General features: G+C 43.6%; 1 protein-coding gene across 3 annotated transcripts in view; it reads right to left on the bottom strand.

The window, feature by feature from the left end:
- MYLK (myosin light chain kinase) overlaps positions 1 to 12856 on the bottom strand; it is a 245807-nt gene that overhangs the window by 166201 nt on the left and 66750 nt on the right. For all 3 annotated transcript variants that reach the window (XM_056533517.1, XM_056533518.1, XM_056533519.1), the window contains exons 3-5: positions 6572 to 6779; positions 4028 to 4070; positions 2790 to 2955 (exon numbers count right to left, since the gene is read on the bottom strand). In XM_056533517.1, coding sequence (XP_056389492.1) covers positions 2790 to 2955; positions 4028 to 4070; positions 6572 to 6779 — 417 coding nt within the window. The remainder of the gene's footprint in view (positions 1 to 2789; positions 2956 to 4027; positions 4071 to 6571; positions 6780 to 12856) is intronic.

The raw sequence follows: 12856 nt of genomic DNA, 5'->3' as shown, positions 1-12856 counted from the left end.
ATGTCAGGGGCTGATGTTGGGGATGATGCCATGCTCAGTGTCTGGGGTTGGATGATGATGAGTGCAGGGTCTGATATTGGGGATGAGGCTGTGCTCAGTGTCTGGGGTTGGATGATGATGAGGTCGGGGGCTGATGTTGGATGATGATGAGGTCGGGGGCTGATATTGGGGATGAGGCAGTGCTCAGTGTCTGGAGTTGGATGATGATGTCAGGGGCTGATGTTGGGGATGATGCCATGCTCAGTGTCTGGGGTTGGATGATGATGATGATGTCAGGGGCTGATGTTGTGGATGAGGCCGTGCTCAGTGTCTGGGGTCAGATTATGTTGAGGTCGGGGGCTGATGTTGGGGATGAGGCCGTGCTCAGTGTCTGGGGTTGGATGATGATGAGGTTTGGGGCTGAAGTTGGGGATGAGGCATTGCTCAGTGTCTGGGGTTGGATGATGATGAGGTCGGGGGCTGATGTTGGGGATGAGGCAGTGCTCAGTGTCTGGGGTTGGATGATGATGAGGTCAGGTGCTGATGTTGGGGATGAGGCTGTGCTCAGTGTCTGAGGTTGGATGATGATGAGGTCGGGGGCTGATGTTGGATGATGATGAGGTTTGGGTCTGATGTTGTGGATGAGGCCGTGTTCAGTGTCTGGGGTCAGATTATGTTGAGGTCAGGGGCTGATGTTGGGGATGAGGCCGTATTCAGTGTCTGGGGTTGGATGATGATGAGATCTGGGGCTGATGTTGGATGATGATGAGGTTGGGGGCTGATGTTGGGGATGAGGCAGTGCTCTGTGTCTGGGGTTGCATGATGATGAGGTTTGGGGCTGATGTTGTGGATGAGGCCGTGTTCAGTGTCTGGGGTTGAATGATGATGAGGTCGGGGGGCTGATATTGTGGATGAGGCCGTATTCAGTGTCTGGGGTTGGATGATGATGAGGTTTGGGGCTGATGTTGGGGATGAGGCTGTGCTCAGTTTCTGGTGTTGGATGATCAAGTTTGGGGCTGATGTTGGATGATGATGAGGTCGGGGTCTGATGTTGGGATGATTATGAGGTTTGGGTCTGATGTTGTGGATGAGGCCATGTTCAGTGTCTGGGGTTGGATGATGATGAGTGCAGGGTCTGATATTGGGGATGAGGCAGTGCTCAGTGTCTGGGATTGTATGATGATGATGATGAGGTCAGGGTCTGATATTGGGGATGAGGCAGTGCTCAGTGTCTGGGGTTGGATGATGATGAGGTCGGGGGCTGATGTTGGGGATGAGGCTGTGCTCAGTGTCTGGGGTTGGATGATGTGGAGATCTGGTGCTGATGTTGGATGATGATGAGGTCAGTGTCTGGGGTTGGATGATGATGTTGTGGATGAGGTAGTGCTCAGTGTCTGGGGTTGGATGATGATGAGGTTGGGGGCTGATGTTGTGGATGAGGCAGTGCTCAGTGTCTGGGGTTCGATGATGATGAGTGCAGGGTCTGATATTGGGGATGAGGCAGTGCTCTGTGTTTGGGGTTGGATGATGATGAGGTCGGGTGCTGATGTTGGGGATGAGGCAGTGCTCAGTGTCTGGGGTTGGATGATGATGAGGTCGGGGGCTGATGTTGGGGATGAGGCCGTGCTCAGTGTCTGGGGTTGGATGATGATGAGTGCAGGGTCTGATATTGGGGATGAGGCTGTGCTCAGTGTCTGGGGTTGGATGATGATGAGGTCGGGGGCTGATGTTGGATGATGATGAGGTCGGGGGCTGATGTTGGGGATGAGGCAGTGCTCAGTGTCTGGGGTTGGATGATGATGAGGTCGGGTGCTGATATTGGGGATGAGGCTGTGCTCAGTGTCTGGGGTTGGATGATGATGAGGTCGGGGGCTGATGTTGGATGATGATGAGGTCGGGGGCTGATATTGGGGATGAGGCAGTGCTCTGTGTCTGGAGTTGGATGATGATGATGTCAGGGGCTGATGTTGGGGATGATGCCATGCTCAGTGTCTGGAGTTGGATGATGATGATGTCAGGGGCTGATGTTGGGGATGATGCCATGCTCAGTGTCTGGGGTTGGATGATGATGAGGTCGGGGGCTGATGTTGGGGATGATGCCATGCTCAGTGTCTGGGGTTGGATGATGTTGAGGTTCGGGCTAATGAGACCCAAACCCGTAAAGCTCTGGATGAACAGGTCTGGTGTTGAGGTTGGTTTTAGGGATGGTTTGGGGCTCAACAATGAATGTTTCATCTCAATGACATACTGGGGGGATGCATACCTTTGGCCATAGGTCAAAACTGTAACCACATTGTAGAAACAAGAAGGAGGCAAGATGAAGCTTAAATAAAAGCTGGGGGACATGGGACAATGACGATTACGCCTTGGAGGGGAAATAAAAATAGGAGCAAGAAAAGTAAAAGGAGACAGGCCGAACAGGAGATATAGTAAAGGGAGAGGGGGAGTTGGAAAACATTACAGTGAATTCTTAAAATACATCCACATTCAATAGTTGTCGGCCAAAGGTTGAGCTATTCCTCTCAATATCCCAATGCTCAGTTCGGCTGAGTGTGCACGTGTTCCTAAAGAAATTCCTTTTATTTTCAAGAATAATAATCATAATGAAATAATATTTATCTTGGAGGAACCTTATTCTCTATATTCATAGTTACATTGTGCCAGAGGCAAGTTAGAACCTTAAACTGGTTTTGCTTTCTTGAGCAGAGATCATAGGGTGGGGAGGTTACATGATGACGGGGAAACACATGTATGAACAGAAATAGCAGATCAGTCAATTATCGATCGCACAGGACCCCAAGATCACTTACTTTGCTCCAAGTGGCTGTGGGTGGAGGACGCCCGGTTATCTTGAATGAGAATCTTCCGGTCTGACCCACTTTCACCACAACGCGAGTAGGTTTAGTGACAAACTTAGGAGGACACTCTCCCCAAATGCTAGGCCGGTTTTCTATCGGAGGGACAGCAAACGGGCTCCTGGAGAGAAATGTGATATGTATGAGAGACAATGGGGGGTGACACGATGACATATGCTCCAGTCACATCCAGAGCTGCTGTCACATATCTGAACCTCACATTTTTACACCTTTACTGCTGTTAGGGGTGTATCTTTCAGAAACAGCTAACCGGATGTGACTGAAGTTAAAGTGGTATTCCAGTTATATTAAAGTAAGACTATTACCTCAAGATATATCCCTTACTAATATACTACAGCGTGTATTTGTGTGATTCCCCCCAATAGGAAGTTGTGTAGTCCTCTCACTGTAAGTGCGGTGTTGTCTCAGCAGCTCCCCAGCTTCTCCCTCTCTCCTGGGACAACACATCATCCTCTCCTGTCTCAAGAGGCATGGCTGGATCTTGCAACCAAGCTCTAGCCCCGCCCCCTCAGTGATGTAATCCCCTCTGAGCAGCCCCTTCAGCTTCAGCTACTAACTCTGTGTCATACTGTATATACAAATACATAGGGAAAATGCTGTGTGCTTATAGCATGCTGCCTTGTGCGGAACAAGGCCACAGGCAGAGGAGCAGACAGGGAATTAATACAGCAGCTGCTGCAATCTCACTAATTGTGCGATAGTCTGCTGTGAAATAAGATGCACAAGGACATATATTTAAGCCACAAAAAGATCTACTTTCTGGTATTTTAAGGAGAAGAAAGGTCTCTTTAAATAACGCAAACCTTCTCTGATTCTAGTCCGCCACACACAGCCTGGAGCTGCAGCCCCTGTTGTGCGCTGTTTAGATTGTAAGCTCTTCAGCACTCCCATCTAATGTTATTGACTGAATGTTTCTCTAAGTGGCCTTGCCAGGAGGGTTTATCTTGGGAACATTCCAGCAGTAACCAGTAGATTGTAAAGAATACATTACTACCACCCCCCCCCCCCCCACCCCCCCCCACCATGTCTGACAGCTCGGCCATCAAAGCTGGCACAGTGCTCGGTGCTAATAAAGGGGAGATGTTTTCAATGGAAGGATAAATATGATGAGACCAAGCCAAGGGAAATATTAAATTATACAGCTGTCCAGGCCCATCACCCTGCCCGCTCACCCCACGCTTCTTGAGGGCAAACTGTACTTCATGGTTGAGCTACCTGAAAAACACAAGACAAAGCACAGGGATCAGCATTCCAAAATACACAACAGTGCGATCTACGGCGCAACATTATAACCATTATTATACGACAGTCATCTGATAAGCTAAATGGACAATTATGGTTACCCACTAATTATGTTTTAAAAGGGCTGAGCTCATAATATAGGGCAATGGTTTCCAAGCTGTGCTTTTCCAGTTGTTGCAGAACTACAACTCCCAGCAGGTTTTGCAACAGCTAAACAGTCCCAGGTTGAAGACCAAAGATCTAATAAGGGAATGATGGCAGCCAGATGTGACGATGATTTCAGCGTGAGCTCAGCGCCATCTACTGGACAAAGAGGAGACTGAAATCCCATAGCAAGGCTATAAAGTAACTTAGAAATGTGATACTTCTATTACTATTTTGTGCACAGCGAGATAAAGACAGTTCACCAAAGAAAATATGCCCCCCCCCCCCCCCCCCAAAAAAAAAAAAAAAAAAAAACTGCTGTATTTTTTTTACTACTAAAGCCAATTTTTAGTAAACCTCGTCCACCATCCTTCCTGACTCGCTGGAGTGATCAGGGTATTGAGCGGTAACCATACAGGAGGTAACAGATTTATCCTTGTCATCCTGCTAGTTGTATCATTCCTCATGTGGGGTCACAGACGGTGAAAACAAAAGGGGGGAGATATATCAAAACCTGTGTAGACGAAAAGTTAATCAGATCGCTTCTTTCATTTTTTTAAAAGTCCTTTGAAAAATTAAAGGAGTAGTCCGGCGCGCACTTTTCTTATTTTATCCGGTCCGGGCTGCAAAAAAAAAAAAAAGAAAACAAACTTTCTCTTGCCTGCCTACGCGGCGCGTAGGCAGGCAAGAGAAAGTTTGTTTTCTTTTTTTTTTTTTGCAGCCCGGTCCGGATAAAATAAGAAAAGTGCGCGCCGGACTACTCCTTTAAAGAAGCAATCTGATTGGTTGCTATGAGCAAATGCTTTTCTTTTGCACACGTTTTGATAACTCTCCACCTATGTATATCTATATCTATCTATTTATCGATATATGGTCCAAGCAGTCGGGAGGTGCTCATCATAGTGTTCATGCCGTATAAATGTGGCCCATCTTTACACACACTTGTCTAATGTTCTTCTACCACCTACTTATTGGATTACTTTGAAATATTTCATGTAAAAATGTTGATGCGTAGTGGTGTAATTTAAGCCCCATCCTTGTTGTTAAGTGCTAACTAGAGATGAGCGAACTTACAGTAAATTCGATTCGTCACGAACTTCTCGGCTCGGCAGTTGATGACTTCTCCTGCATAAATTAGTTCAGTCTTCAGGCGCTCCGGTGGGCTGGAAAAGGTGGATACAGTCCTAGGAAAGAGTCTCCTAGGACTGTATCCACCTTTTCCAGCCCACGGGAGCACCTGAAAGATGAACTAATTTATGTAGGATAAGTCATCAACTGCCGAGCCGAGAAGTTCGTGACGAATCGAATTTACTGTAAGTTCGCTCATCTCTAGTGCTAACCCATCATCAAGAAGAAGCAAGAAGACGGTGCCTAAACACATCCTAAATCTGGCACAAAGCAGTAAACACATATAAAAAAATGTTGGTGCAATAAGAATAGTAAAGGGCTGTGAGTGTCATGATTTTATGGTGTGCTTAACGTGTATATGAAATGTATCCATGAAAAACATAGATTCTTTATGCAAATGTATTTTCCAGTAAAGTGTTTTACGTTGTAAACAAAATTGGAAATTACAGCCAAATCCTGTTACTGTGTGTGCCTAAAATAAACATTTATACACCAAATGTGTCGTTTCCTTAACTCCTTAAAGCTTTATGTTTCCCATTGATTTTAATTTAAAAAAAGACATACCTATCAGGTATATGTTTTCAAAAAGGACACAAAAGTGCAATATTCTATGTTATCCCCTGTCCCGAGTGGCCTCCAAATGCTGCGATCGCAGGGGGGGGGGGGGGGGGGGTCCGAATGCTGGGACACCCCGCAACCTCCCGTACAGGGTCCGGGCTCTGCCACGGCTCTCCCCATGCAGGAGGTGTGTCGGCCGACATGTAACTCTTTGGGAGAGGAGGAGATGCAGCGTTCGTGTCTGTTGAACTCCTAGTGCGGTCGATGACACGAGTTTTAGCCGCGCAGAGCCACGGCAGTGCCGGGTCCCATTACGGGAGATCACGGGGGTCCCATTGGTCAGATCCCCGCTATCAGGCACTCATCCCCTATCCTGCGAATAGTGGATACATTGTCTGTGCCTGCAGATCTCCTTAAATACATCAAACAAAAATACAAACATAAAGAAAGCAAATCAGTCAGGTAACAAAAACATCTGCACTACTTCTGACCATTACAAGGCTTGGGATACATTTCAATGCGCCTTTCGTGAAAAAAAACAGTGATGTGAACGGCCCCTAAGTGTTGTCCTACTTCTCCGGTCCCTCACCCACACTGCATTTTTTCGTGGCCTTATGTGTATATGATAGTTATAGATGCCTTACTTTCAACAGTGAGTTCGATGGTCACTTGTCGCACCCCCTCCTCATTGGCGGCTTCACACGTATATTTTCCACCATCATCTGCGGTGACATCTTTTATGGTGAGGCAGAAAGTTCCTCTTGCACTTTGCTCCACAGCGCAGCGACCACCACTTATAACCGGCTGTCCGCTCCTGTACCATGTGACCTGAGGATCTGGACAACCCCGGACCTGAAATAGGGATGAGAGGAGCCGGATCAGCGCACATCTCCACCGCTCAATATACAGAAAAGCAGCAATATTAAAAGGGGGGAACTAGCAATGTGTATACTGCATCGGTTTTTACAGATGACAAGATCTCTGCTTGGTGTCATTCATCAGGAATAGAGATGAGCGAATTTACAGTAAATTCGATTAGTCACGAACTTCTCGGCTCAGCAGTTGATGACTTTTCCGCAATAAATTAGTTCAGCTTTCCGGTGCTCCGGTGGGCTGGAAAAGGTGGATACAGTCCTAGGAGACTCTTTCCTAGGACTGTACCCACCTTTTCCAGCCCACCGGAGCAACGGAAAGCTGAACTAATTTATGCAGGAAAAGTCATCAACTGCCGAGCCGAGAAGTTCGTGACCAATCAAATTTACTGTAAATTCGCTCATCTCTAATCAGGAACGTACATTGTTGTCTGTCCTGTACATGTAAAGGCGTTTTTACTGTACAATTCTTTGTCATTATCTAATTTAACCCTTAGGGTGCGTTCACACTGAGGAATATGAAAGGAATCCACGCATAAAAATTCCACCGCGGAATTTAAGTTTTTTTACTGAGCTAAATTTGCACGAATTATGCAAGAAATTTGTGCGGAAATGATGCGGAATTAACGCAGAATTACATGCAGATTTTCAGAGGAAACTGTTTTACTTTTATTTTTTTTGCTGGACCATAACCACCAATTGGAATTTCCCTTTTTATTTTTTATTTTTTTTTCGTGCGGAATTTCCATGTGAATTACGAGCAAATGCTGTGCGGAAATAAAAAATTTTTTACCACTGACTTCAATGGACTTCTGCCTGCGTATTCCGCAAGCGGAATTTACACAGTGTGAACAGTGCAGAGTAAAATACATTGAAGCCAATGGCAAAGCAGAGGTTAATTATTTATAAGCGGAGAATTCAAGAGGAATAACTCGAGTAAATTCCTCTTGAATTACTCAGTGTGAACGCAGCCTTACATGTCAGATACATTTCAGATGATATTTGGCCTTAGATCTGAACATTTCTCTACATAGGAGTCTGTGCAGAGAAATGTGCAGATCTCCCAGCCGAAGGGTCATTGTGTTATATAGAAGTGTTTCCAAACCAATGGGTCTCCAGCTTTTGCAAAACTACAACTCCCAGCATACCCGGACAGCCAACGGCTGTCCGGGCATGCAGGGAGTTGTAGTTTGCAACAGCTGGAGACACGTACAGTGGTGATCATTGTTTCATATTATGTTATCTAGCAACGTTCCTAACCAATGGGTCTCCAGCTGTTGCAAAACTACAACTCCCAGCATGCTGGGAGTTGTAGTTTTGCAACGGCTGCTAGTACACAGTTTCGAAAATAATGCTTTAAATGTTTATCTATTAATGATTTGCATTGAATCCCCTATAGATGGCGCCGTTCACTTGTAAGTTATAAAGAAAGCAAGCGCAGCCCAGGCGTATAACATGCAGGGAGTTGTAGTTTTCAACAGCTGGAGACACGTACGTTGGTGATCACTGTTTCATATTATGTTATCTAGCAACGTTCCTAACCAATGGGTCTCCAGCTGTTGCAAAACTACAACTCCCAGCATGCTGGGAGTTGTAGTTTTGCAACAGCTGCAGGTACACTGTTTGGAAAATGCTTTAAATGTTTATCTATTAATGATTTACACTGAATCCCCTATAGATGGCGCCGTTCACTTGTAAATTATAAAGACAGCAAGCGCAGCCCAGGCCAATAATAAATCACAAAAATACATTGTATCAAAGAGCCCAGCATAAGGTTAACTTGTTATATCTATAATAACCTGACAGGACAGCCTTCAATTGTGATATTTAATAATTTATCATTTTTAAGAACTATATCGAATATACTAAAATAACTAAAATTTATGTTCACCCTCCGAAGCTCTGAGGTATAGTAAATGGAATCATAGAAAAGTCAGATTAACTAACCACAAACCAACATTAATTAATAAGACAAAGAAAACAGAGAACAGGAAGTGATGTTCATTTTAATATGAATGTGTAATAAACTGTTAACACAAAAAAAAACACTAAGTATAATAAATATATTAAATTACTTACAATACATACATAGGCATACAATTAAGGGCTTGTTCACACTGCCATTGTGCCCCAATGGAACAGCCAGTTGAGTGGAGAATAAAATACTGCACGTCCCCAACAGACCCCATTCAAGTCAATTGGATCCGTTGGGACCCTGTGCTATGAGTTGTGCTCCGACTCATTTTGGGTCTGTTCAGCGCAAAAAATAAAAAGTGCAGAACGGCCCCAGAGCGGGATAGAGCAGAACGTCAGCAATTTACCACCAAATAAACATTTCTACTTCAAGGGGTACTCCGGTGAAAACCTTTTTTCTTCTAAATCAACTGGTGTCAGAAAGTTAAACATATTTGTAAATTACTTCTATTAAAAAATCTTAATCCTTCCAGTACTGATTAGCTGCTGAATGCTACAGAGGAAATTTATTTCTTTTTGGAACACTGATGACATCACGAGCACAGTGCTCTCTGCTGACATCTCTGTCCATTTTAGTAGCAGATATATGCTAAGGGCAGCATGGTGGCTCAGTGGTTAGCACTGCTGCCTTGCAGTGCTGGGGACTTGGGTCCAAATCCCACTAAGGACAACAATAAATAAAGAGTTGTTATTATTATAATAATGTCAGCAGAGAGAACTGTGCTCGTGATGTCATCAGAGAGCATTCCAAAAAGAAAAGAATTTCCTCTGTAGTATTCAGCAGCTAATAAGTACAGGAAGGATTAAGATTTTTTTAATAGAAGTAATTTACAAATATGTTTAACTTTCTGCCACCAGTTGATTTAAAAGAAAAAAGGTTTTCACCGGAGTACCCCTTTAAAGAAACATTTTAAGTGTAATATATCTATCTATCTATCTATATAGCAAAGGATATAAACCAAGCAGCACAACCTTGGCTGATGATAGCGGGTGCAAGCAGTAGAAAGGTACCGGGTCAGGGCCACTCCACAGACGAAAGACCGCAGCACTCCAATGGATAAGTGAATAAGATTTATTGACCCAACATCAGGAACAACGTTTCAACTGCCCAATTGCAGTCGTATTGCAGTCTTTCTCAAGCTCGAGCTTGAGAAAGACTGCAATTGGGCAGTTGAAACGTTGTTCCTGATGTTGGGTCAATAAATCTTATTCACTTATCCATTGGAGTGCTGCGGTCTTTCGTTTGTGGAGTGGCTATATATATATATATATATATATATATATATATATATAGGTGCCTCAAGTTAAAATATTAATTGGTTCCAGGACGACGACCATTGTATGTTGAGACCATTGTATGTTGAAACCATTGTATGTTGAGACCAGAACTCTATGGAAACCTGGTAATTGGTTCTAAAGGCACCAAAATGTCATCCAAAAATAGGGGGAAAAAAAGGGAGGATTAAAGAAAAATAAGTAGATAACTAATATAGATAAATCAAGTCCTTACATATAAAAGTAGGAAAGATCTGCTGGGAGCTGTAAATCACGGTCTATGTCAGTGTTTCCCAAGCAGGGAGCCTCCAGCTGTTGCAAAACTACAACTCCCAGCATGCCCGGACAGCCAAAGGCTGTCCGGGCATGCTGGGAGTTGTAGTTTTGCAACAGCTGGAGGCTCCCTGCTTGGGAAACACTGGTCTATGTAGAGGACAGGAGCTTCTTCAGGGTCCTGCAAGTAAAAAAAATAATGGAGCCGCCCTCACCTGGTGTCCAAAGGAGCAGCTAACCCAGGTACAGGTAAAGTGTACAGAACATGTAATACCACTCTGTACTGTAGGGGGCGCTACCAGACACCAGTCAGTGCATACACTTCAGTAATACAGGTGTTTTACCAGTGAATGCCCATCCTGATTGGTCGGTTCTTCCGGCCATTGACACGTTTCACAGGTCCGGACTGTCTGTACATTGTATGTTGAGTCTGGTTTCAACTTACAATGGTCCAGAAAAGATCATTGTATGTTGAAACTATTGTATGTTGAGGCCATTGTAAGTTTAGGGATCACTGTATATCTATAACGCAAACAAGGATAAGTTAGCCAGCACTACTGACACCAAACTATTATATGGACCTGGCGTACAGGTGCACGCTGCTAGGCTAAATATACAGCAACAGAAGAATACAGCAGCACACTGCTAGCACAATGATACACATAAAACATGAACTCTAGTAGGTGTATATAAGGTGCTTGGATGTCTCAGACCTTGCAATGCCTGTTGAACTGATTACACAGAGGCATATTCACAGTGTAGGGTCCGTCCCAATGAGGTCACCTTACCATGGTGGGATGGTCCAAACTATTTGGCCGCCAAATTGTGAGCTAAGTACCTCACTTTTTTATTTTTTGCACTATAGCTGTATAGCAGTTCATGTTTTATCTGTATCATTGTGCTAGCAGTGTGCTGCTGTATTCTTCTGTTGCTGTATATATATATTTCTTTTTAATTGAATTTAACTGAAAACTAAGAAAAGAAGAAAAAGGGGAAGATGGAATGGAACGCCTTTTTCTTCTCTGCTAAACTGAAAAGGCATGCACTGGGTTTCACTTAACCCCTTAAGGACTCAGCCCATTTTCACCTTAAAGCGTTTTTTTAAATATATCACTCAGTAACTAATCCTGACCATGTACATCTAATTTTTATGTGTTTATCCCCTTTATTTATTTATTTTTTTTATTACACTTTTAATTTAGCTCACTAGTCACAATTTCCTTTTAAAAAATTTTAAAAAATCTCAAACTTTTTTTTTTTTTTTTACAAAATCTGTATGTTTAAAATTGCCCCATTTTGACCACCTCTAACTTTCCTATTTTTCCGTATTCAGGGATGTTTGAGGGCTCTTTTTTTTTTTTTTTGCACCATGATCTGTAGTTTGTTTTGGTACCAGATTTGCGTATATGTGACTTTTTGATCGCTTTTTATAAAAAAAAATAATAAATTTGCAGTTTGATGTGACAAAAAAGCTGAAAATGTTTACCTTTTTTTACGTTTACGCCGTTTGCCGTCATTAACATTATATTTTTATAGCTCGGACATTTACGCATGCAACGATACCAAATATGTTTATTTTTATCTTTTTACACGCTTTTATGTATTAATATGGGGAAAAAAGGGTGATTGGGGATTTTCCAAACTTTAACTTTTATTTTTTAACTTTTTTTTAACGTTTATTTTACACTTTTTTAGTCCCCATAGGGGACTAGCTATAGTAATCATTAGATTGCTAAAACTGTTCAGTGCTATGCATAGGGCATAGCACTGATCAGTATTATCAGTGATCTTCTGCTCTGGTCTGCTGGAAGGCAGATCAGTGCAGAAGACCCCGGGAGACGGACAGAGGCCGGTGAGGGGACCTCTGTCCGCCATCCCGGCATTCAGATCAGCCATTATAAGTGCCGCACTGTCGCAGATGCTGTGATCTATATTGATCAGGCACCTGAGGGGTTAATGGCAGACATCAGCCCGATCGCTGATGTCCGCCATTACCGGCGGGTCCGCGGCTGCTGACAGCTGCCGGGACCCACCAGGAATGAAGCGAGCGCAGCTCCTGCGCTCGTATCACAGCTGCGCCGTAAATGTCCTTAAGGGGTTAAAGGGGTACTCGGCTGGAAAACCCTTTTTTTTTTTTTTTCTATCAACTGGTGCCAGAAAGTTAAACAGATTTGTAAATTACTTCTATTAAAAAATCTTAATCCTTCCAGTATTTATCAGCTGCTGTATGCTTCACAAGAAGTACTTTTCTTTTTGAATTTCCTTTCTGCCTGACCACAGTGCTCTCTACTGACACCTCTGTCCATTTTACGAACTGTCCAGAGTAGGAGCAAATCCCCATAGAAAACCTATCCTGCTCTGGACAGTTTCTGATATGGACAGAGGTGTCATCAGAAAGCACTGTGGTACGACAGAAAAGAAATTCAAAAAGAAAAGAACTTCCTCTGTAGTATACAACAGCTGATAAGTACTGGAAGGATTAAGATTTTTTAATAGAAGTACTTTACAAATCTGTTTAACTTTCTGGCACCAGTT

This window comes from Hyla sarda, chromosome 8 (genome assembly GCF_029499605.1).
Source record: "Hyla sarda isolate aHylSar1 chromosome 8, aHylSar1.hap1, whole genome shotgun sequence".
Taxonomy (NCBI): Eukaryota; Metazoa; Chordata; class Amphibia; order Anura; family Hylidae; genus Hyla; species Hyla sarda.
Note: the sequence above shows the minus strand (reverse complement) of the source record. Positions and strands in the feature narration are given on the sequence as shown.